At 39.3% G+C, this 25,784-nt stretch overlaps 1 protein-coding gene across 9 annotated transcripts in view; it reads right to left on the minus strand.

Annotated features, from left to right (window-relative positions):
- The window catches only part of LOC140200510 (rap guanine nucleotide exchange factor 6-like), a 397,383-nt gene extending 372,500 nt beyond the window's left edge, over positions 1-24,883 (minus strand). For 5 of the 9 annotated variants that reach the window (XM_072263950.1, XM_072263947.1, XM_072263949.1 and 2 more), the window contains exon 1: positions 24,197-24,882. In XM_072263950.1, coding sequence (XP_072120051.1) covers positions 24,197-24,265 — 69 coding nt within the window. In that variant the 5' untranslated portion in view covers positions 24,266-24,882. Of the gene's footprint in view, positions 1-24,196 lie in introns of all 9 variants that reach the window. The other 4 variants (XM_072263951.1, XM_072263945.1, XM_072263944.1 and 1 more) reach the window with 2 other exon arrangements.
- Positions 24,884-25,784: the final 901 nt, after the last annotated feature.

Here is a 25,784-nt window from a genome sequence, read left to right on the forward strand (position 1 = left end):
AAATTCCCGTGCCAGCTACGAAGTCTCAAAACGTATTGCAGAAAGGATCAAGCCTTTTACAGATGGGGTTTGTCAAAAAATGTTTACTGGCAGTAGTGGATATTGTTTGTCCTGAAAAGAAATCATTATTTGCATCATCAGCCTGTCAGCAAGAACGATCACACAGCAAGTTGAAGAAACGTCAGCAGATGTTAAAAGTTGTTTAAGGGATGCCTGCAACGAATTGCAATTTTTTTTCAATTGCACTTGATGAGAGCACAGACTTGAGAGACACTGCTCAACTTGTAGTGTTTGTGCGAGAAGTGACTTCAACTTTTCAAATTTTTGAAGAATTTATTCAATTAATTCCTATGAAGGACACAGTTACTGGAGCAGACATTTTTGAAGCTTTGTTGAAAATGATGTCAGAAATGAAACTCAATGTGTCGAAGCTAATTGGCATCACAACTGATGGGGCACCAGTAATGGTGGGACAGAAAAAAGGCATCATCAGATTGCTGCAAGGACAAATGGAAAACCTTGTAATCACACAGAAACTGGTTAAAATTCATTGCATTATCCACCAAGAAGCATTATGTGCCAAGTCTTTGAAATTAAAGGATGTCATGGACATTGTTGTGAAGGCAGTGAATCTGATCCTATCCCATGGATTGAATCGTCGCCAGTTTCAGCAGTGTTTGTTGGAGGCAGAACATGGGGACCTGGCTTATTTCTGCAATGTACACTGGCTTAGCCAAGGGTCAATGCTGGAAAAAGTATTTGCATTGCATGAAGAGGTGGCAATATTCCTTGAAAGCAAAAATGAGGATGCTTCACATTTTCATGACCCTGATTGGCTTGCAATCTTGGCATTTCTTGTGGACATTACATCTCATTTAAATAACTTGAATTTATAACTTCAAGGAAAAAAATCAGCTGATACATGAGATGTATGGTCATATTGTGGCCTTTGAAAGAAAGCTGCAATTGTGGGAATACCAGCTTCAAAAAGGAAATTGTGCACATTTTCCCACTTTTCAAAAAAAGTAAAGCACAAGATCCAGGCATTTTTGTGAATAAGGTCCAAGAATTGAGAAAAGAATTTTCATCTCGTTTTGCTGATTTTCGCTTGCATGCAAATGAGCTCAAGCTGTTTGCTACCCCATTTGACGTGGAAGTGGACACTGCATCAGAAATTTTTCAAATGGAATTGATTGAGATGCAGTGTGACGACATATTGAGATCAAAATTTCATTCTGAAGATATGTCAGTGCTTGACTTCTATAGAGAATATATTCATTCAAGTGGGAAGTATCCTAGCTTAGTGGACCTTGCAAAAAAGATGGTATCATTGTTTGGCAGCACGAATCTGTGTGAGCAATTATTTTCAAAAATGAAGCACACCAAGAACCATTTGAGAACAAGATTGACTGTTGCCCACCTGGATAATGTCTTGCTCTTGGCATCAACAAGTCTACACCCAATACTGAGAAGCTTTCAAGAAACAAACAGTGTCAAGTTTCACATTGATTTATCGACTGTTTGCATTATACTTAATTTACCACCTTTCAATGCATCATGTTCATACTTTATGTTTAAAGATTCTTTGTGTTCTTTTAATAGATTCACAAAATGCCTTGATTGAAATAAATTGCAATTAAACTGAGTTCTTTTATTACTAATTGGCATCCTTGGTAAAGCACAAATGATTTTCTAGCATGCGTTATTCATTAATTTGAGGCAAAACATAACTAGATGTATTTAAATGCATAATTCCCATATTTCAAGTTCTTTTATGGCATTTATCTGGCCCACCGTCCACTCATTAATACGCAATCCAGCCCACAGAGGCAAAAAGGTTGCTGACCCCTGGTCTAAAGTAACACAGACAAAATGTTGGATGAACTCAGCAGGTCAGACACAATGCAAAGGCATAAGCAAAGGTTTCAAATACAACTAAACAAATTCACAGGCAAAACAAAGTAATATAAAGATGGCAATCAATGCTCTTCCTGCTGCTGCAATATGAGGTCAAATAGCATTGAGGCTAAATCAGCAACCGTTATAAACCATCTGATGCAGCTTCAGACATTCACTAGGAATAGGGATGCTCTCAGTAACCAAGCAACAAACTTGGTGACAGTGACAAAAGTACTTAGGGTCAATAAAATTACTACTAATACTCTGTTAGATGTTCGCCATGCAGACTTGCAATTTAAAGACAATGAAAGGACCTAGTCAGGGGATGGTCAGGGAAAGCATCCCTGATTATCAAAGAATATTATCAAAGGACACATGGAAATTGATGTCTTTTGGTTGGAGATAAGGACAAAGGTGGTAAGATTTTTTTTGATTAAGTTAAAGGCAACAGCTTTGAAGATCAGAGCAAACACATGGGGAACTGTAGCTATCAAGGTCTTTCAAAGAGTTGGTTGGTCATTATTATACCCAGTATTGTGCTTATGCCATTGAAATTAATGTGAAGTCAAATGTTATTTTTCAATTTCTGTCAGAGTTCACTACCCACAATTGTGAATTTTGTTTTGGCAGCCTGGGATCCCCCTGGTTGCAATTTCTCAAATTATTCTCTTGTTTTGTCCTGTCTTTCTATACAAGTATAACATATCTCAATCGGAAACCCTACCAAAAAACTTGAATACAAAATTCTTCAATGCAGTTCCACACTTGAATGTGATTAGTTTTTTTTTATCTACAGCCTCCAGAAATAAACTTCATATTCAATAAAATTCCACTTATTGCATAAGCACCAGAAAATGTGGTTCTATCATTCTGTAAAATTGGCACTATTTTATTGAGACTAAAAATAAGTTAGTTGGAATGAAACAGTGGTGGTTATTGCCAAAAATAAATGAAAAACATACGCTAAACCTCTTCGCTCTGCAAATCAAAGAAACTACATCATGTGAAAAGCAAAACCAAACATCCTACAAGCTTTCTCTCTCAAGATCAGATCAAGTAGGAAATGCATTACTCATATTACCCATCAAACAATTTAGTTAACATACTGACCAATATAAAACAGAGCATTTTAGATTAATGCAAACAAGTTTCAAAACTCTGATCTGTGTTTAGCTGGGATACAAAAGTTAGTCTCAAACCCCCCCCCCCCGGTGGTAATTTTCTTTTGATTCAGAGTGATTTTCTATTGTAATTGCTATGTACTCACGTTGAACATAGCCGACAATTTTATATTAAAATTCATCACCTACTAACATCCTTGCTGATCTTCTATTGCTGATACGCAAGAACCAAAGGTTCTCCAGAGAATTTGAAACATAACTGAACAGAAATTTAAATATTCACTGGTTGTCATTATTATAAATAAAACAATAATTGAATGCCATATTGATATTAACTGCAGGATAAATTCTGGCAATACCTAGCATGCATACTGGTAGTACAGAGCAACATTACGTCCACAAGACTGGGCTTGTTTCAGGGCAAGGTGAACCTTGTTTCAATTAATATTATAGCAATGTAATCAGCCCATATAACTCCCGGATGAATCCAATTTAACTTTTCTTCTGATCATTTTAAGATCATGTCGTACAGCTCTTTCTCTAAGCCCACCTTTAAGTATATTATCTTCAGAGACAGTGCACAAAAATGAACTAATTAATAGCACAGTAGCAGTGAAAACAATCCTTGTGTATCGTATGTAGGCTATGAAAAAAAACAGGAGGGTGAAAAGATTGATCAATTAGGTAGGAGGCAAATAATTGTAAATATTAGCCATAATCATTGTTATACACCTCAGTATTCAAAAGCAATAAACTACACCAGCCAAACCAATCTCTTGGGTAACATTTACATTTTGTGATGAGTGTGAGAAAGAGGAAGAGTCGGAAAATTGAAATGCAAGAAAAGATTTCCTTTAAAAATCAGCTAATCAATTTACAAAAGAAATATCTCACCGAACAAAATAATAGTGGAATAGCAGTAGACAATTTAATACCAGTATCACATTTTAATTATTTTCTGTTCCTATAGTTTTCACAGTTCTACAGATAGATAGATATACTTTATTGATCTCAAGGGAAATTGGGTTTCGTTACAGCTGCATCAACCGAGAATAGAGCATAAATATAGCAATACAAAAACCACAAACAATCAAACAACAATATGCAAACTATGCCAGATGGAAATAAGTCCAGGACCAGCCTATTGGCTCAGGATGTCTGACCCTCCACGGGAAGAGCTGCAAAGTTCGATGGCCACAGGCAGGAACCACTTCCCATGACGCCCAGTGTTGTATCTCAGTGGAATATGGCCGGAGTCCAACAGCAGAAAGTTCAATATCCAGTCTACAAACACATTCCTCGATCATAATATGACCAGGATTGCACCATCCGTTGTTAACCAGAACAGCAAGCCCCCAACTCCTTTATGCTTACCGCTCTCAGTGCACTTCCGGTCAGCCCGAACGGTCTGGAAGCCCTCCATGGAAAAGTTTTGGTCGGGTATGTCCTCGTGCAGCCCCGTTTCAGTAAAACACATAACACTGCACTCCCGAAATGTTCTCTGACGCCTGGCTAGCGCCGTCAACTCGTCCATTTTATTACCCACCGAACTCCTCTTCTCCATAAGTCTCTTGTTGTCTCCACCCGGTCCTCTTTCCTCGCCTTTGTGATCCCCCTCTGCAACCTCTGTGTTTTCCTCCAGATTTCAGCAGGGGTGTCCGCCGCTCTGTTCGCTAAACCGCTCGGCCTAAGCGCAATCAACTGGTCCCTGGAATAAACAATGCGAACATACTGCTGCCCCGCTAATGAGATGTGTCCGAATGTAACTATTTCCAGTGCTAAAAACCCAAATAGAACTCTCTCCACCAGCATGTTAGAGAGGGTGCAGCTTCAACGTGTTACCGTGAAAAAAAATACAACAAATAACGCAAGTTAAAAAAGTAAAAAAACTAGTCAGAACGGCTGTAACAGGCTGCATACACGACCGGTGCATGTGCACTACTACAAGAACATTTAACTTTCTTGCAATATTCCTGTTTTTGCATATCATTCCATAAGACTTTTGTCGCTAAAAACTACATAGACATCAGATTTGAAACTTACTACAGGCCCGACAGCAATTATGTGCAGGAAAAGAATTCCAAACTTCCACCACCCTTCACAATTAAAATTATTCCCTAACTTCATCTTTGAAATCTCAAGGAAGAATCCCTCATCATAAATTCTCCATCAGTGATTACAATAGAAAGAGATTAGGATCTTTGACTCCTCAATCAAATTACTTCGAAATCTCCCAGTTTGCAAGAATTATTAATCCATTGGCATTATTTTCACTTTCCTGTGCAATAGATCAGCTCAGTAGAAAAGATAACATACATGCTCTCTCCATCATTTTGCAATGCTACACAAAAACCACCCAGTAAGATTTTGTTTTAAATCTGAAATATACTTTTAGGTCCCAGATTTATTTAGAAATGCTCAAGTGCCTTTCCTTTCTAGGAGCAAAAGAAACTGTTCAGGAGTTTTCCAATTTTCTGTGCAACTCCACAAAGCCTTGGGCTCTGGAAGTCTGATAGAAGGTGGCACACAGTAGCTAAATGAGTATATGATCTGGAAACCTATTCCAAAATTTTGGAGCACGAGATCAAACCCGTAACAAATAAATTAAAAATTCCAAATTTAGTTCACTAAACAAACGGGACCACACGACTACAAAATATAGGAGCAGAATTAGGCCATTCAACCTATCAGATCTGCACTGCCATGTTAAAGTCGAATCTGAATAAAACTCCGGAGACCAGCCTCTTATAGTTACCACAGTTTATTGCGCACCCTCCTGCAGCAGTCTGAGACCCAGTTGTCAAAGGGAAGGCACGTAAGTACTGCCACCATCCGACAGGTGGGCCCCATCTCTCTGGTTACAGCTGTATGTTTACACATAGTAAGTTCCATACATTACTGTTGCAACATGTCATTTGAACTGGTACGCCCACCAAGTCTGTTGGTGCGAAACTTAGTTACAGATAAGAGAGTCTGCTAGATCAAGGCTTAATTACACATGGATGTGCTGTCCAGTCCTTATTGGTGAGCCCTCCTCCCCCTACTCAAACGAGGGTACAATGTAAAAAGTTATCAAACTCTCAATGTCTTTTTGCAAGCCGAGGAGAACTGGTAATGAGCCTATCTTAGCTGGCTGCTGAAGGCAGAGTTTACTTCAGTTCAAAGATTCCTATTCAGTCCCAATTATTCATTTAGCCAAAGGTTACATAGGTTCAAAATGATTTTTTTTTATATATATCCCCAATTTCTCAGCCATTCAATTTTGGCTCTTCTTTTCCAGCCCCATTCCGATAACCCTTAGCCCTCTTACCAATCAAGAATGTATTAATCTCTGCTTGGCCTCCATAACCCTCAATGGCAACGATTTCCACACATTAATCATCCTCTGGTTGAAGAAATTCCTCTGCAACTCAGTTTTAAAGTAACACCACTTTATTCTAATACTATACCCTCAGATCCCAGACTCTCCTACTAATGGAAACTTCCTCTCTATCCAAGTCTTTCAGTGCCTGGTAGACTTCAATTAAGATTGGCCATCTCCATCTTTCTGAGCTCCAAGTACAGGCCCAGGGACATCAAACACTCCTCACATACTATGCATTTCATTGCTGGGTTCATGCTTGTGAAGCTCCTCTGGATCCTCTCCAGGCTTGTACATCCTTCCTTTGATACAGCCCCAAAAACCACTCATAATATTCCAAATAGTTTGACCAACATAGTACATCCCTATGTTCTAATCCTTTTGAAATGACTGCTGACATTACTTTTACTTTCTTTACTACAAACTCAACCTGCAAGTTAACTTGAGGACTAGGACACCAAAGACCTTTTGCATTTCTGATTTCCAAATTCTCTCCCCATTTATAAAATAGTCTATACCCTTACTACTCCCACCAAAGTGCATAAACTCACAGTTACCTATGCTGTATTCCATTGGAATTTTTTTAAAAAACTAATATTGGTTACAATAACCAAAACCACTAACAAGCCAAAAATTAATTTTATTGAACACTCAAGCCCACTAACCCCCTAAAGACTCAAAGAATGGCAATCAAGACATGCTCAATAACTAACCTTGCTCTTCTTTGTCAAAGTGTTTAGGAACTCTGTAGCACCCCAAAGTGGAATAAGAATTTAAACAAATGCTTACACAAAACTAACTATACTTATAACTAGTTTATAAGTAGAATCATAGAAAACTGATTACAAAGGAGATCATATGGCTCATGTTCAGGCTAGTTGAAAAAAATGCAGTACAACCAAGTGCTTCCAGCAGCAGAGTCACAGCCATTCATTTGTCGATGCTGTTTTATCGTAAGAACATATAAAACAATTTTGTTAAAGCGATCTTAAACACACAAAACCTCCTATACGAATTCAGTCCGTTAGCAAGTAAATCTAAGTGGAAGGAAGATCGTGCCTCACAAAGCTGATTGAGATTTTGAGGAGGTTACTAAGAAATTTGATGATAACTGAGCAGTCAACAAAGCTGAAGTTCCACATGGTCAGCTGATCTAGAAGGTTAAGACACAGGGTATCAGTAGCACGTTGGCAAACAGGATACCAAAATGGCTTGGTGATGGGAGGTAGAGGGTAGCATTAGATGAGTGCTTTACTGACGAGAAGTCTGTAACAAGCAGTGTACTGCAAGGATCAATACCGGGACATTTGTTCCTTGTAAATATATGAACATAGGCCAGCTGGTCTTATTAAGACCACAAGATATAGGAGCAGAAGTAAGCCATTGGGCCCATCAAGTCTACTCCACCATTTGGGAAGAATTGGGCTGATCCAATTCTTCCAGTCATCCTCACTCCCCTGCCTTCTCCCCATACCCTTTGATGCTCCGGCTAATCAAGAACCTATCTATCTCTGCCTTAAATACATCCAATGACTTGGCCTCCACAGCCTCTTGTGGCAACAAATTCCACAGATTTACCACCCTCTGACTAAAGAGATTTCTCCGCATCTTTGCTCTAAGTGGACATCCTTTAATCCTGAAGTTGTGCCCTCTTGTCCTAAACTCCCCTACCATGGGAAATAACTTTGCCATATTTAATCTGTTCAGGCCTTTTAACATTTGGAATGTTTATATGAGATTCCGTCCCCCCCACCCCCCATTCTTCTGAATTCCAGGGAATACAGCCCAAGAGCTGCCAGATGTTCCTTATACTGTAACCCTTTCATTCCTGGAATCATTCTCATGAATGTTCTCTGAACCCTCTCCAATGTCAGTATACCCTTTCTAAATAAGGAGCCCAAAACTGCACACAATACTCCAAGTGTGGTCACACGAGTGCCTTATAGAGCCTCTAAATCACATCCCTGCTCTTATATTCTATACCTCTAGAAATGAATGCCAACATTGCATTTGCCTTCTCATTTTTAAATCTTTTTATTAATTATTGAAAATTGACAAAGAAAAATACATTAAAATAATCAAGTCAATATATCAATAAGTATAATAAGTCAAACTATTAACCAAACTAAACAGTATATCAATAATAATAATTTAAAAAAAACAAAAATTTAAAGCTTTTTTTTTGAAAAAAGAAAGAAGGAAAAAAGGACCCCTACTAACTAAAACAAAAAAAACCCAACTAACAAACAAAAAAAAAGTGCCTTCTTCACTACCAACTCAACCCGGAGGTTAACCTTTAGGGTATCCTGCTCAAGGACTCCCAAGTCCCTTTGCATCTCTGCATTTTGAATTTTCTCCCCATCTAAATAATAGTCTGCCCACTTATTTTTTTCCACCAAAGTACATGACCATACACTTTCCAACATTGTATTTCATTTGCCACTTCTTTGTCCATTCCCCTAAACTATCCAAGTCTTGGCACCTTGTCAAAGGCCTTCTGAAAATCCAAGTACACCATATTTACTGCATCTTCTTTGTCTACCCTGCTTGTAACTTCCTCAAAGAACTGCAGCAGCTTTGTCAGGCAGGATTTTCCTTTCAGGAAAGCATGCTGGCTTTGGCCTTTCTTGTCATACGCCTCCAGGTACTCTGTAATCTCATCCCTCACAGTCGATTCCAGCAACTTCCCAACCACTGATGTCAGGCTAACAGGTCTATAGTTTCCTTCCTGCTGCCTCCCACCCTTCTTAAATAGCGGAGTAACATTTGCAATTTTCCAGTCATCCGGTACAATGTCAGAATCTGTCGATTCTTGAAATGTGCAAAAGACAAAATTGGTGGAATTGTAGCTAACAAAGAAAGTTGTCCAATAGTACAATTAGACACAGAGCAGCTGCAAGATTCGGCAAAGTGATAGCATATGGCATCCAATACAGACATGTGAGGTAATGTGGTTTAATAGGTGAAATTATAGTACCACATATAGAGTAAAGAGCATTGGAGTACAGAAAGACCTTGTGGTACACAACTCCCTAAAAGTGGCATCACGGGTTACAAAGTAATGAGGTCAACATTTGGTATGTTTGCCTTCATGGGCTAAAAGTTGGGGTGTACCTAACAGTGGTTACACTGCACTTGGATTACTGTGTACAGTTCTGGTCACCACACTAAAGGAAGAATGTGGTAGCAACAGAGAGGGTGCAGAAGATTTTAGTAAATCAAAATTGGTACAGAGACACAGTGAAATATTTGTCATGCATACCATTCACTCAGATCAATTGATTACAACAGTGCATTGAGATAATGCAAGGTAAAACAGTAACAGAATGCAGAATAAAGTGTTACAGTTACAAAGAAAGTGCAATGCAGGTAAGCAATGAAGTGCAAGGTCATATCGAGATAGACTGCGAGGTAAGGACTCCATCTTGTTCAGGTACACAGATAGGAAGGGCTTAATGAGATAACTAATCGCAGACAAATTGGACAAACTCAAGAAGGCACCTTGACCAGCATGGATGAACCAGGCTGAAAGGCCTGGTTCCATGCTGTTAAAACGCCCTGACTTCGATTTACCAAGATGCTGCAATGAGGGTTGGAGGAGAAATTGAATAAGCTGGGTCTATCCCCACAGGAACAGAGAAGACAGAGGGGTAACCTTATAGAAGTTTATAAAATTGAGGAGCACAGATAGGATAAATAGTCAAAATCTTTTTCCCAGGGCAGGGAAGTGGAATACTAAAGGCATAGGTTTAAGGACAGACGGGAAAAATTTAGGAAAGACTTGAAGGGCAGGTTTTGCCACACAGAGGCTCTTGTTTATCGGGAACGAGTCATCAGTGGAGGTGGTAGACGTAGGCATATTTACAACTTTAAAATGCATTTGGATGGGTACTTCAATGGGAAGGGGTTGAAGTGATTTGGGCTTAATGCAGTCAAACAGGATTGGAGTAGATAGGCATCATAATTGGCAAGGACAAGGTGAGCAAAAAGGGTCCATTTTTGTGCAATAAAATTCTATGATTCTGTAAGAAAAATCAAAATCTGATAGACAGAGACACACATTGGATATTGTACAAAAAATCTAAGATTTTTTTACATAATTAATATTTAATAATTCCCTTTAACAAACCTAAATGTACACATTGATCCACTCTTGGCTTCTGAATCTCCAATGCATCCAAAATTTATTGCCGTATCTTTACAGTAAAACATTAACTACAATTTACATTTCATTCATCAAGTACAGGCAGTTCCCAGGTTACATTGCCAAGAATTGTTCATGAACCAAACTGTTTATAATTTGTAAATGAACAAATACAATGTGTGGGAGAGGATTACCAAACCAACTGTGACAGGACAGAACAAGCACAGGAAGAACAGCTGCCATCTGGCCTCACTGACTCAGGGAATGAGTGAGTCTCAGTAATGCAAGCTCTCTCAGCTCAGCCCAGCTCCCAAATGTTGGCGCTTGGGGTGGAGGTTGGGAGAGAAGGCACTTGGAAATGTCCCATTCCCACGTCCCCAAAAGATGCCTGCAGCTGCACAGCAGATCCACCTTCACCCATTCTACTGGTTTGTCAAATGGTTGCTTATGGTGTCCATAATTTAGGCATTTGTACCCTGAGAAGGACCTGTACCCTTTATACATACACAACTTCATGTTATGAAAAACCTGATTTATAGTAATCTAACTTTATGGAAATCTCCCATGCTTTTTTAGTATATTACAAGGCAGCAATAATAAAATGTTTAATAGCATTTACAATAACTCAATATTGTACATATCTTATGGTTCAGTTATGGGTAGGATTAGGCTGATTATTCAATGATTAAACTATAGCTAATGTATTTAGAGCGACAGGTAGCTATAAGAAAGGGACTTCCCTGAAAAATGGAGAAATTGACTTACAGATAGTTTTCAGGACAGAATGTTTATGTAACCCAGGTCTACCTGCATTTCCTTTCACAATTTTTTTGTTTAGCTTAGGGGAAAAAAACAGTAACTTAAGCTTTTCTGGCACAACAATCCAAATACAGACTGGTGTGCCTAATCTACCAATACACTTTCTATTCTATGTGGTTTACTTCTCTCTGGCCCACCTTCGCCTGTCAGTTAGGTTACGTTGCTGCAAGGTCATTCAGCTGTTCAAATGAATGAAAGGTAAAACAGGTTTGGGTTTTCATTTCAATTGTACAATCAGGATGAGGCTTCAGTTCAGAGCTGATGCTCAGCAAATGATAGAAACTTAACAAGGTTTAAATGCCCCAGTTTATTTATAATATGACTACAATTGAACAGTCCTTCTGCCTGATGGGAAAGAGATTCAAGTACTTCAAGTGATAAATAATAGATGCAGATTGCTGGCAAAATAGGAGGACACAGCAGAGACAGTGACACAGTAGAGGTGGAGAAAAAATACCAGATTCTGTATAAAGTGAATTTCAATTATGAAAAATGTGAATTGCTTAAATGCAACATGCAAATAGATTCTATTATCTTTTAACTAACTATGGGTTTATAAGTATCTAAAAGCAATATCAGGATGGGCACAATCAATACAAAACATTTCTCAGAAGTGGAACTCCTTTGATTTTAGCTTTCTGTTTAAAATAAAAATAATTGTAACAGCATTTGTGGAACATAATTACAAGTGTATTGTTTTAAAGTTATGCCAAGATAAAAGGCCCTTATCTTTACTGTGTCAGTGAATACTAGGAAAAATAGATGAACTAAGTATTAAATAATATCAGAAAATGCTGGAGCACTCAATCAAGAAGCATTTGTAGAAAAAGAAAAATTACAATTTTAGATCGAAGACCATCTGTCAAACCTGAGAAAGAGAGAATACAAGTTAATTTCAGGGGCAAAGATGTAGGGAGGGATCAGTAGAACAAAGTTCAAAGTAAGTTTATTTTCAAAGTAGATATATGGCACCATATACTACCCTGAGATTCATTTTCTTACAGGCAATCACAGTGAATAGAAAGAAACACAATATTATCAATGAAAAACCATACACGAAAAAGACAAACAACCAATGTTCAAAAAACAAAATGGAAATACAAAAAATAATAAACAAAAAAATACTGAGACCGCAAGCTGTAGAGTCCTTAAGAGTGAGACTATAAATCGTGGAATCTGTTTAGTGTTGGGGTGAGTGAAGTTATCCCCCTTAGTTCAGCAGCCTTATAGCTGAGAGGCAAGAACTATTCCGGAACCTGGTGGTGTGAGACTTGAGGCTCCTGTACCTGCTTCCTGTTAGCAGCAGCAGAAGACTGCATGACCTGAATGGTGGGGGTTCTTCATGATGGATGCTGCTTTCCAACAACAACACACCTGGTGCCGCAGCAACAAACTGGCACTCAATGTCAGTAAGACAAGAGAGCTGACTGTGGACCAGGAAGGCTAAGACAAAGGAACACATACCAATCCTCATAGAGGGATCAGAAGTGGAGAGAGTGAGCAGTTTCAAGTTCCTGGGTGTCAAGATCTCTGAGGATCTAACCTGGTCCCAACATATTGATGTAGTCATAAAGAAGGCAAGACAGCAGCTATACTTCCATTAGGAGTTAGAAGAGATTTGGCATGTCAACAAATACACTCAAAAGCCTCTATAGTTGTGCAGTGGAGAGCATTCTGACTCACTGTGTCACTGTGTCGTATGGTGGGGGTGGGGGGGGGGCTACTGCACAGGACAGAAAGAAGCTGCAGATGGTTGTAAATCTAGTCAACTCCATTTTGGGTACTAGCCTACAAAGTGCCCAGGATACTTCAGGGAGCAGTGTCTCAGAAAGGCAGCGTCCATTATTAAGAATGCCTAGCACGCAGGGCATGCCCTTTTCTCACTGTTACCATCAGTTAGGAGGTACAGATGCCTGAAGGCACACACTCAGTGATTCAGGAACAGCTTCTTTCCCTCTGCCATCCGATTCCTAAATGGACATTGAATCCTTGGACCAGGGGTCGGCAACCTTTTTGCCTCTGTGGGCTGGATCGCGTATTAATGAGCAGACGGTGGGCAAGATATATGCCATAAAAAACTTGAAATATGGGAATTATCCATTTAAATACATCTAGTTATGTTTTGCCTCAAATTAATGAATAACACATGCTAGAAAATCATTTGTGCTTAACCAAGGATGCCAACTAGTAATCAACAAACTCAGTTCAGTTTTTCTGTTCCACCATTACTGGTGCCCTATCAGCTGTGATGCCAATTAGCTTCGACACATTAAGTTTCATTTCTGACATCATTTTCAACAAAGCTTCAAAAATGTCTGCTCCAGTAACTGTGTCCTTCATAGGAATTAATTGAATAAATTCTTCAAAAATTTGAAAAGTTGAGGTCACTCCTCACGCAAACACTGCAAGTTGAGCAGTGTCTCTCAAATCTGTACTCTCATCAAGCGCAATTGAAAAAAAATGCAATTCATTGCAGGCATCCATTAAACAACTTTTAACATCTGCAGACATTTCTTCAACTCACCGTGTGATCGTTCTTGCTGACAGGTTGATGATGCAAATAAAGATTTCTTTTCAGGACAAACAATATCCACCACTGCCAGTAAACATTCTTTGACAAACTGTCCATCTGTAAAAGGCTTGATCTTTTCTGCAATCTGTTTTGAGACTTCGTAGCCGGCACGGGTATTTCCTTCATTTTCACGGCTTTTTCGGCACTCAGCATCTACCTTGCTGCGTTTCGCATTCATTGCCATTGGAATTTTTTTCTTTGATTTTATTTCAAAATGCGAGTTATTCAACAAGTATCATATCACATGTAAATATCTGGATATTTAGTGTGGATTTCTTGTTAAAACACAGTGACACTGTTTCTGTTTACAAATTTGAACGATCCCATCTAAAAACTTGCGCGTGCACGGAGAGTATCTAATACATATTAATAAGGTAATCTGCCTTTCTGTTATACCAGTGTTTGGTTTGGAACGAAATGGAACCTGGGGCCAGTGTAACAAGACGCCATGCATGTCCATCAGTGTAGTCGGGTGAAACACTCAGAATAAGGAAAAATCGCTCGGAGGCCGGATAAGCATAGTATCCCAATATTTGCTCGCAGACTGGTCAAGATACCTTCGTGGGCCGGATCTGGCCCACGGGCCGTAGGTTACCTACCCCTGTCTTGGACACTATCTCATTTTTTTATATTGTAATTGATTTACTTTATTTTCCCCTCTCTTCCATATTATGTATTGCATTGAACTGCTGCTGTGAAATTAATAAATTTCACGGCACATGCCGGTGATAATAAACCTGATTCTGACTCTTGTAAATGTGCTCAATGGTGGGAAGGGCTTAGCCTGTGATGGACTGGCTGTATTCACTCCTTTATTTTATAGGTTTTCCATTCAAGGGCATTGGTGTTACCATACCAGGCTGTGAATAATTCATGTGGTCTCACACGATCAGAAATATAGCATTAGAGCAGCTTCCCCCCCCCCCCACCCCCGATTGGTCCATTACCAAAATAAGTGTTGCGGCGCGTGGCCAAGTGGTTAAGGCATTGGACTAGCGAGCTGAAGGTCGTGAGTTTGAGCCCCAGCCGAGACAACATGTTGTATCCTTGAGCAAGGCACTTAACCACACACTGCTCCAGTCCACCCAGCTGAAAATGGGTACCGGCAAAATGCTGGGGGTTAACCTCGTGATAGACTGGCGTCCTATCCGAGGGGAAGTCTCGTACTCTCAGTCACTTCACGCCACAGAAACCGGCATAAGCACCAGCCTGATGAGCCTATAAGGCTCGGGACAGACTAACTCAACTAACTAAAATAAGTGTACGATATGTGAAGCACTTACAATAATTCATGCTCTGTTTGGCCAGTATAGAACCATATTAATCATTAGGTGTCTGGCTTCTTTTGTCTTCATTTTTTTTCCCCCATTCCTTCATGTTAATGAAATAAGCCCAAGTATACCAGTAATAACAACTGAAAGAAGAAAGCGGTTTCCTACAAGGTATTAGTATGGAGCTTAATTAGACAGAAATAAACACCTACCAATGTTTGATCCTTGGGGGGCTTTCAAACAAAAGGGAATATAAATGGTGCACATGTCAATTAAAACATTAATTGAAAATGAAATGAGTGGTTTTTAAAAATGTAAAAATAACTTCAAAGGATTTACATTCTAAATGATTCAAGATTTAACTTTGATACTTTGAAATTAAGGTATTGAATTTCAAAACTAATTCATTTTGGATTCCTAGCTAATACAATTCTTGATTAAGTCAATACACTGTCTTCTTGGTTGTAAATATTACTGCAAAGAATACTCTGCCTTTTGTCTTGGATCTCCAAGTGTATCACTGGCTATATTTTTTCGGTCCCACCTTAACTTCTGGAAAATAAATCCAGTCTCATTTCATATTACATTCACAGGTAGAGCTTCAATGAGTTTTTAAAATCAGAGCTCATTCTGCTGCACAAAATCTCATGGCATAAGTCAACAATCAAGCATTGCTTTAGGAATTCCAGTAAAATTCCCCTCTTAGTTAATATTACCAGTGCACCTACAAAAGAAGTAGCTATACTTCATTAGCAATCCACTGACTCTGAAGCTGTCTTAAATATACAAAAGCAAGCATTACAAACTCAATCATATTATGTTACGTTGCAGACAACTGTCAATGAAACCCATGTTGGTAGGTATTGTCTCCTGCCAAAGACATGACTCCATACAACTTCGTATTAACAGAATATCATATTAAGTGCATGCTCTAGTTATATACACATATCTTCCAGAATTGCCATTGTTCATCATTTAAAGTCCATCTTAGTGCCGAAGTACCCCTATGAACTGTGCTTTTGAAAAGAGAGAGTTATTTAACACCAACAGCTTGTTTGTAAAAGAGAGAGAGAGATGAAGACTAACGGTTGGACTGTCACTTTAAGGCACTGGAAGTAACTTTGGATTTCTACTGAGTTGGAGTTTGAGACAGCACTGAGCAGCTCATAAGTTGCTACGGTGACCAAAGGCGGTGTAATTTAATGGACACTCAATGTTATGATTTTCTGCAGGTTGTTGACACTTTCTTCAAGGATTTTTGCCTGCTTGCATTTCTTCACAGAGGGAGGAAGGAGGAGTTATTTCAATGACAGGTGGTACCCAGTACGGTGAGATAAATAGGAGGTCAGATGATACAGACCTCAGACACATGTTTGGACACTGAATGAGCATTGTTGTGCCCGCAGAAAAAGTGGGTTTTGAAGGATCAATCAGGCGGATCGATCCATCGCTCTTGCAGTGGAAAGAGGAAAAGGGTTGACTGGTGGGAAGTTGTCCATGTGTCCACCCTCGCCTGGGGGATAGCTCCACCACAGAAAACCAGTCCCCTTTGTTAAAGTCACAGTTGGTGACAAGGGCGATGAGAAGATCGACGGCGTCAGCTCACCTGAAGACTCAAATCTCTCCCTCTCTCTCTCCATTACTACTCAACTCAATACCGCAAACTGAACTTTACTCATCATCGTAAGACTGTATCTTTTTACCCCTAAACTTAAAGAAGCTTGGTTTTTCATACCTATATTTCCACACTTACTGATATACTTATATATATATATATATCATTGCTATCTGTTTGATTTATCTACATTTATATTACTGTATTTTGTGGTTACTAATAAATATTATTAGTTTATAGCAGTACTGGACTCCCGTCGCAGGGTATGTGACAATTCCAAAAACATAGTAGTTAATTTAGTAGTTAATGTACATTTTTTTTTTGTTTCATCAGTTCTTTAAAATCAACATAAAACATAGTTCTCACAATTGCCCAAATGAAAATGCTGACAAATGAAACCCAATAGCTGGCAACAGACTCCTGAATTAACCCAATAAGCACCTACCTACAGGAGTGTGTTGTGTGTGTTACCTACCTTTAGGAGTCTACTTCCATCAAGTTTCAGAAAAATGTGCTTATTTTGAAATAAATTCAAATGGGATGAAGCAGTTTGATTCAACACTCCCAGCAAACTGCAAATAATTCCAGACATCCTGCCACATTATTTGCAAGTTCTGAATCTATCTTTTCCCAGACAGAACTAAGCATGAACATGATTCAGTTAAGTGAAGTTTATTATAACCCTGATATCAGAATGTTTATCTGAGGCGTAAAAAATGGAATGATACAGAGGGCAGCAGCAATTGATTGTTTTAGTAGAGCTTTAGCTGCCTCAAAGGTAGCCAAGAACAAAGTGGTAACAGAGTTGCCAATTACATTTTAAATTCTGTTGGAAAATAAGCAGTGCCAAATCTGATGCTCAAAAGATACTCTCTGCATCACAGCTCAACAAGAACGAAGAAATCATATGTGCACATATGAGGCAAATAAGGAATAAATTTCTTTGTAAAAAGAGTGTCTAAAGATAAAACTACACATATTTTGAGATCTTATATTAAATCATGTGAATATGCATTTAACAAATAGTGCTACAAACATTGGGCTACATTGGCAAAATTTCCTAGTCCTCCACGACTACAGACCCATGTCCACAAGCATTAATTCATCTAGTTTAATCATCATGCCCCCTGAAGATATAGGCAACCAATCTGCTTGAAGGAGTGGGAAGATATTGATCGTTGCAAGGTTTGTATTCCAGCTACATATCACCTTTTAACAGCCAACCTACTTTAGGTATTTGGTCAAAATATTTGTTTATTGGTACCATTGCTGCTTTCTGTCAATCACTGATAGTATTCTATTGTGCCACAAATGTAACGCAGCAACTTAGAATGTTTTTTACAGCTTTAACTGTCAAGAGACAAATATCTATGTATCAAAAACTCGCTGATGCCAAATCGTCAATGAATGCCAACAATTAAAAATCACCAAACCCAGTTGAATAAAATGCATTTTATCTAGTACAAAATATTCAGATTCTGAGTGAAAGAGAATGGGAAATACAGTAAATTTGTGAAATATGTATCCTTACAGATAGCCAAGTTATCAAACTCAGTCACACTATGTTGTAAAATGAATATTGGTACTTCTCATCAGATTCAGGATCATGATACAGCTTATATTTTCAAAATGACTGAAAGTGACCTCATAATCTAACCTGATCTAATCTAATCTAATCTAAACTAGCAAACCCGATTGAACCATACGTGCTTGTCAGTAACAGCATCCACATAACCCCACAAGTGAAAAGAACAAGAGGTTTTTGCCCCAATATGTCCAAGCCTATTTTCAAATCCTATCTCACAAATGTAAAGCATGCACTGCTTCACCCTGTTCATTATACCCTCCTTATTAAATATTGTTCAAATAACATTCTTAATATTAAAACTCTTAAAGAGTGTTCCAATGGCTTAACTTTTTATGTTAGCTAGTTGGATATTCCACAATTTTTTTAAAACTTTAACATCTCAAAGGCTGCTATTGGCAAAGCACTATAAAGAATATTTATTAATGTTATCCTTTTATGTGCAAGAAGAATGCAAGAGCAATCCAGTTTTAATGATTTTGTTTGAATATACAACACCACTTGAAACATTTTTTGTCATTTTTTGATCAGTCAGTCATTGACTTCTTGTCACAGGATATGCCTCAGAACTTTAAAGTTTAATTGGACAGATAGGTACATAAAACTGAAAAATCAGATATTTCTTTAGGAAAAAAAACTTAACTTTCCATCAAAAGAAAAACATTTTATTCTTTTATGTGATACATATTTTTAAAATTTGCACTCTTATCTGAAACAAAAAATGCTGCAACACTCAGCAAGTCAACACTAAGGAATTCAAGCAGCATCTGGGGAAGGAAGAGATTTAGCATTTCCAAGTCAAAGACCATTCTTCATAATGGAGAACAGTGATGAAAAATAAGTTTTAACTTGCAAATAGATGGGTAATGTGATGCCTGATGATACCAATGTAGGACCCACAAATTTTGCTGCAGGTGGGGCTGATAGTGCTTTGTGAAATGGGTGGTTTGGGAGGTGCTGCATTTCCTTAGCTATTTTTGCTAAGCTTCTATGCATATGGAATTGAAGTTCTCATGGCCTTCTGAATGTTTTTCCTACACTCTGAGCAATCATAGGCCAATAGTTCCTGAGAGTCAGTGAGAATGCTACATTCCTTCACCCATATCCTAAGGTCTGTTTAAGGACATCTTGCATCTTTCACTCTGTCCACTTACTTTGGAAGAGAGTGTCTACTTCAAGAGGTTGATGTTAGGTACTTTAATGCATTGGTTGCCCAAAATAACCTAACGTGCATGATTAGCATCTCAGTATTAGAGAAATTGGCCTGATAGAGGCTATTGATGCTGATTCGCCAATCATACCAGTAGACATGAAATAACTCCAGTGTTATCTATCTCTCCGTGCTTTTTAACATCTCATGCTGATTATCCATGTCCCAGAAACATATAGGAATGTTGGGATCATGTCAAGTTTCTTGTTCTTAAATCTACAAACAACCATTTTATCAACGACTCCAACTTCTCACAAACCTGTGACTTCTGTCACCATGGAAGGCAGCAGGAACAAGAACAAGAGAACACCTCCAGCAAATCCATCCTGAAATATGGAAATTCATCTCCATTTTTCTGTGCCTTAAAACTTTTACTGGCTGAGAGCAAAAACAAATTGGCAGAATACTTAATTTTGTCAACATCAAATATGAGGGGTGATTGATAAGTTTGTAGCCTAAGATAGAAGGAGTCTATTTTAGAAAACCTAGCACATTTATTTTTCAACATAGTCCCCTCCTACATGTACACACTTAGTCCAGTGGTCGTGGAGCATACGGATCCCTTCTTTGTAGAAGTGGTCCACAGCAGGGGTGATTGATAACTTTGTGGCCTACGGTAGAAAGAGATGAGTTATTAACTTCAAACTTTCTGCATTATCACTCAAAGAGTTGAACTGCATGTGCATGTAACGAGAGTGTCTTGGACTTCCAGGTGGTCCACAGCAGGGGTGATTGCTAAATTCGTGGTCTAAGGTAGAAAGACATGAGTTATACAGCTCTCGTTACATGCACGTGCAGTTCAACTCTTTTGAGTGTAAACGCAGGAAGATTGAAGTTTCTCCTCATCTCCTTCTACTTTAGGCCACAAACTTATCAATCACCCCTGCCGTGGACGCTTCTGGAGGTTCAAGGTGCCAACTCCTACAAAGAGGGGATCCGTATGCTCCACGACCGCTGGACTAAGTGTGCAAATGTAGGAAAAATAAATGTGCTAGGTTTTCTAAAAGTGACTCCTTCTACCTTAGGCACAAACTTATCAATCACCCCTCGTACACTGTCTACATATTATCGCTTGACTACTGAGATTACATTAACCATGATTCTGAAATGCAAGTGATGTGGGTTGAGATTTTCCATATCTGTACGTGAATTCAACACAAAACTTGTTGGGGGTGAGGTGCAGCATCTTATACAACAAGACATCTCCTTATTTGTCACCAGATTGCACTGAAATCTTTCAAATGTAGACCTGTTCATTAAGATCATGGCCTGCATGCTATCATGAAGAAAATGGAACCTGGTTCATTCATAACTTCTGCAGATCATCAAATTTCAGTAGAGTGCTCTACAGTCTCTCCCAGCAGAGTCACAAGGTTTTAGCCAAGCCAGAAAAAGTCACGTTTAGCTGTTGGTTTCTCACAGGACTACTTAGTGTCAGGCTCTACATAGACAAAATCCTAACTACAATTCAGGGAAAAGCTCTTTGCTCATTGGGATGAGGCTGTTTATGAAGTCCCTGGTAATGAGATGCCTTCTGGTAAACTACAAGGAGACCGTTCTGTAGCTGTAAGACCATAAGATATAGATAGGAGCAGAATGAGGCTATATGGCCCATCAAGTCTGTTCTGCCATTTCATCCTCAGCTCCAATCTCAAGCCTTCTCCCCATATACCTTCATGCCCTAACCAATCAAGAATCTATCCACCTCTGCTATAAATACACATCCCTCTGCTTTCAGACTGTATCCTCTGGTCTTGGACTCTCCCACCATAGAAACCACATGCACTCTATCAAGGTCTTTCACCATTCAATAGATTTCAAATGAGGTCACCCCTCATTCTTCTGACTTCTTGTGAATACAGGCCCAGAGCCATCAAATGCTCTTGCCATTTTCTCTCCAGTTAAAAAATAGTCAACTTTTTCATTTCTTCTACCAAAGTGCTTGACCATACACTTCCCCACACCTTATTCCATCTGCCACTTCTTTGCCCATTCTCCTAACCTGTCTAAGCCATTCACGGTATAAGCCCTACCCTGGTTTGAATATCTAAAATGCATCACCTCACATGTATCCAAGTATATCTCCCTGACTGATCAAGATCTCTTTGTAACTGAATGTCATCTGCTTTACTAACAACAAGATCTCATTTATTTTTATTTAGAGATACGGTGCAGAAAAGGCCCTTCCGGCCAAACGAACTGCACTGTCCAGCAACCCACCTATTAACGTTAGCCTAAACTCCTAACCCATATGTCCTTGGACTGTGGAAGAAAATCAGAGCAGCCAAGGGAAACCCATGTGGTCATGCAGAGAATGTATAAACTCCTTACAGACAGCACCGGAATAGAACTCTGAGCACCCCAAGCTATAACAGCCTTGCGCTAACGGCTACACTACCATTGTGCCCCATTTAGTATCATCAAACTTGCTCATCATGCCATGTACACTCATATCCAAACATTTACCTAAATAATGAATAACATCAAACCTTGGGACATACCACTAGTCACAGGCCTCCAGTCAAAGAATCAACAATACATTATCTTCTGCTTCCTATCAGGCCCAATTGTGAATCTACCTCCCTAGCTTCACCATTCCCTACCGAATCTCATGCAACTGTCATGTATTTAATATTTAAGTGATCTTGTATAAATATTGTTTAATTAAGCATTCTTGTTCATTTGAATAATTCATTACATTCATATGTATAAATACATGAATTGCATACATCATCATGCTACCACGTGATACATACAGACCTTGCTTTAAATAATCTTGAAGTTAGTCCCACATTCCTGGATTCCCATGTTTTCCTTTGAATTAGTTTGAAGTTACAAAATATAACGCTAACCTTCCAGATCTAAAGTCCATATAGACAACATTCTCTACCCTATCTTCATCTATCCCCCTTAGTTGCTTCTTCAAAAAAAAAACTCCCAAAGACACAAACCTTACTGGCTATTCCTGATCTGGCCTTGACTATCCAAGAGATAATAGACCTTGTTTTCAGAATTTCCTTCAGTAACTTCCCTACAAAAGTTAGAAAATCAGTTCACCGGCCTCTAATTTCTGCGGCTGTCCTTACTACACTACTTGAATAGTGGAACATTAGCCACCCTCCAGCCTCTTGAATTTCACCAGTGACTAATGACAAAATAAATATCTCTATAAGAGCTTCTGCGATTTCTTGCCTAACCTCCCATAAGGTCTAAGGGTGCACCTGGTCAGGACCCAGGGACTAAAACCTTAATATGTTCAAATCTGCAAACATCTTCTTCCTTGTAATAAGTGTATGATCCAAAACCTCACTTATTACCTTCATTTCTTTTGGCACCAAGTAAACACCAAGGAAAAATTAGATATTAAAACTTTCCTACCTCAAGGAAAGTATCCTTACGTCATTTCAAAATGTTCCTACCAAAAGCATTTCATTTTGAACAACACACAGGATGGAGAGACCTGCCGAAGGGGTTTGGCCCAAAATGTCAACTGTACTCTTTACCTAGATGCTGCCTGGCCTGCTGAGTTCCTGCAGTATTTTGTGTGTGTTGCTCAGATTTCCAGCATCTGCAGATTTTCTCTCATTTCATTCTGAATACCAGATGTAACTTTTCATGGGAGATGGGCATTCAAATTAAATGGACAAAATATAAAAGCTTTACAACTGTTAAAGATATGATTAAATAATTATAATGTGTACCACCTTTACTATTAGAAGTTGTAATGCTGCCTAGAAGCCTTTTAGCCTATTATACCTGCTGAAGATCTAGTTTGTATTGTTATACGGATTTAAAGTATGAAATTAAGTCAACTCAATAGTGGATCACAAACACATCTACTTGCATTACAGCCTCAATCACTAATTGGAGAGCAGGAATAGAAAGCAGTTCAATAAAGATAAACTTATAATTCAGTTCTAAATTTATTGCAACTGAATCATATTGCTGGAAAAATCATTAATCAATCATAGAAAAGGAGAACTGATGTCAACCTTGTGGTAGTACACATTATTAATATTAAACCAAGCATCACAAAGTTTAACCTTTGAAGGGCAAATTTCACACAGGAAGAATGAACTAGTATACAGTATAACACATTCACCAGAACGGCAAACAAAAGCAAAAGCTACAAGTAACCTCTACCCACATAAAAGAAAATAAACTTGTGCTGTTGACAGTTACACTGCACAGAAATAAATTTTGACAATGTGGATAGAACAATTAAGCTTCGAAGTATTGTTTCCAGGGTTTAATAAGTTCTAACAATGGTTTGATTTTCACAACAGAACTCCTTAAATCGACATGTTTGCAAAATACTGATTGTTCAGGGAAACAAACAATGTTCCTGATCTTGGAGGACTTTTTTTTCCCCAATTGGATTGTGTAACTATATTTTGCAAATAGCAGTTTCATTCGCAAAACACTGATTACACGAAGGTCAATCTATATCCCCACCCACCCGCCAAATCGTACGTTTTAGTCGGCACATTCAAAATTAAAGCCCGAGGGACACTCCCTTTAAGCGGCCAGCGCGTGCTGTCGAAAGTAGGATATCTCTCTTCAAAAGTAACAATACTGGTTGTATTTTAAAGGAATTACCTGCTGGCTTCTTTCTGACGGGTTTTTCATCAAAACCTGCTTGAAAAGTAGGTCCACGTAGGAAGTCATTATCCCTGTGAGCCGCGGGCTCCCTTACCACCTGAAAGCAAAGTCTCCGGGAGCGGCGAAACCCGAAAGAAAGAGGAGAAAGAGAGGGGGGTAAAAAGGGAGATCAGACTGGGAAAGCCGCCTTCAATGAAGTTTGCGTTAAATATCCTCCCGACCGACGCCTCCGTCAAAGTTCACAAGCTGAGTAAGAGACCAGGGCACAATCCAGACTCCGGAGCCCGTTGCCACACATTTTTAACGGCGACCGACTCACAGCCAGAATTCACTTTACGATTTTTGGACCGATTCCCGTGCGGCGATAAACGAGAGAACCCGCCCGCTTCTATCCGTAACCTTCGGAGAAACTTCTGCCCGACGGTTTACACTTTGCGGTGCGGCTGCATATCTTGCCGAGGGGCATTCAGCAGGCCCGCCGCGGCTGCACACGCTCTCCGTCCGCCGCTCTGTCAAACTCCAGCACAAACTTCGGGCGCCGACAGCACGCGCAATGCGCGCTCTGGGGCCTCACCTCCCGTCAATCAAACTGCGGCGCGATGGCGGGCACCCGCCCGCCAGGTCTCTCTGCGCTGATTTCTCTCGTCTGCCGTTCCAGGCCTGCCGTGGCGGGAGCGTCTGTTCCTCGCTTATTTGCCGGCTTGGTATCGACTCAAATTAAAAACAATGTGCTGTAAATATTCAGCTAACAGGTTAGGTAGCATCTGTGAAGAGCGGAATCAGATCAGGTTTTATTGTCACTGACTTATGTCTTGAAATTTGATGTTTTGCGGCAGCAATACAGCACAGGATATAAACAATACTTTCAGTTACAAAATTAGATCAGTAGTGCAAAAACGATTAACAAGGTAGTATCCATGGACCATTCAGAAATCTGATAGCAGAGAGAAAGAAGATGTTCCAAAAATGGTGAGTGAGGGTCTTTGGCCTTCTTCCTGATGGTAATGAGAAGAGGACATATCACATATGATGAGGGTCCTTAATGATGAATGTCACCTTAAGGTACCACCACATGAATATGTGCTCAATGGTGGGAAGGGTTTGCCCATGATGGAGATGATTGAGTCCACATTTCTCTGCAGCCTCTTTCAACCCTACATATTGGTGCCTCCATATTATGTGGTGATGTAACCAGTCAGAATACTCTCCACTGTACATCAGTAAAAATTTTCAAGTCTTTGATGACATACCAAACCTCCTCAAACTCCAAATGAAGTAGAGCCTCAGGCAGGCCCCCTCCATAATTGCATCAATATGGTGGGCCCAAGATAGATCCACCATGATGTTGACACCCAGGAACTTGAAGCTGCTCACCCTTTCCACTGCTGGCCCCTCAATGTGGATTAGAGTGTGTTGTTCAAACTTTCTCTTCCTGAAGTAAACAATCAATTCCTTGGTCTTGCTGACACTGAGTGCAAGGTTGTTGTGACACCATTCCACTAGCCAATCTATGTCACAACTATATGCTGACTCATCGCTTTGTGCCAAAACTGCAGTGTCATTGGGAAATTTATAGACGCCATTT

The sequence above is a fragment of the Mobula birostris genome, chromosome 7 (assembly GCF_030028105.1).
Source record: "Mobula birostris isolate sMobBir1 chromosome 7, sMobBir1.hap1, whole genome shotgun sequence".
Taxonomy (NCBI): domain Eukaryota; kingdom Metazoa; phylum Chordata; class Chondrichthyes; order Myliobatiformes; family Myliobatidae; genus Mobula; species Mobula birostris.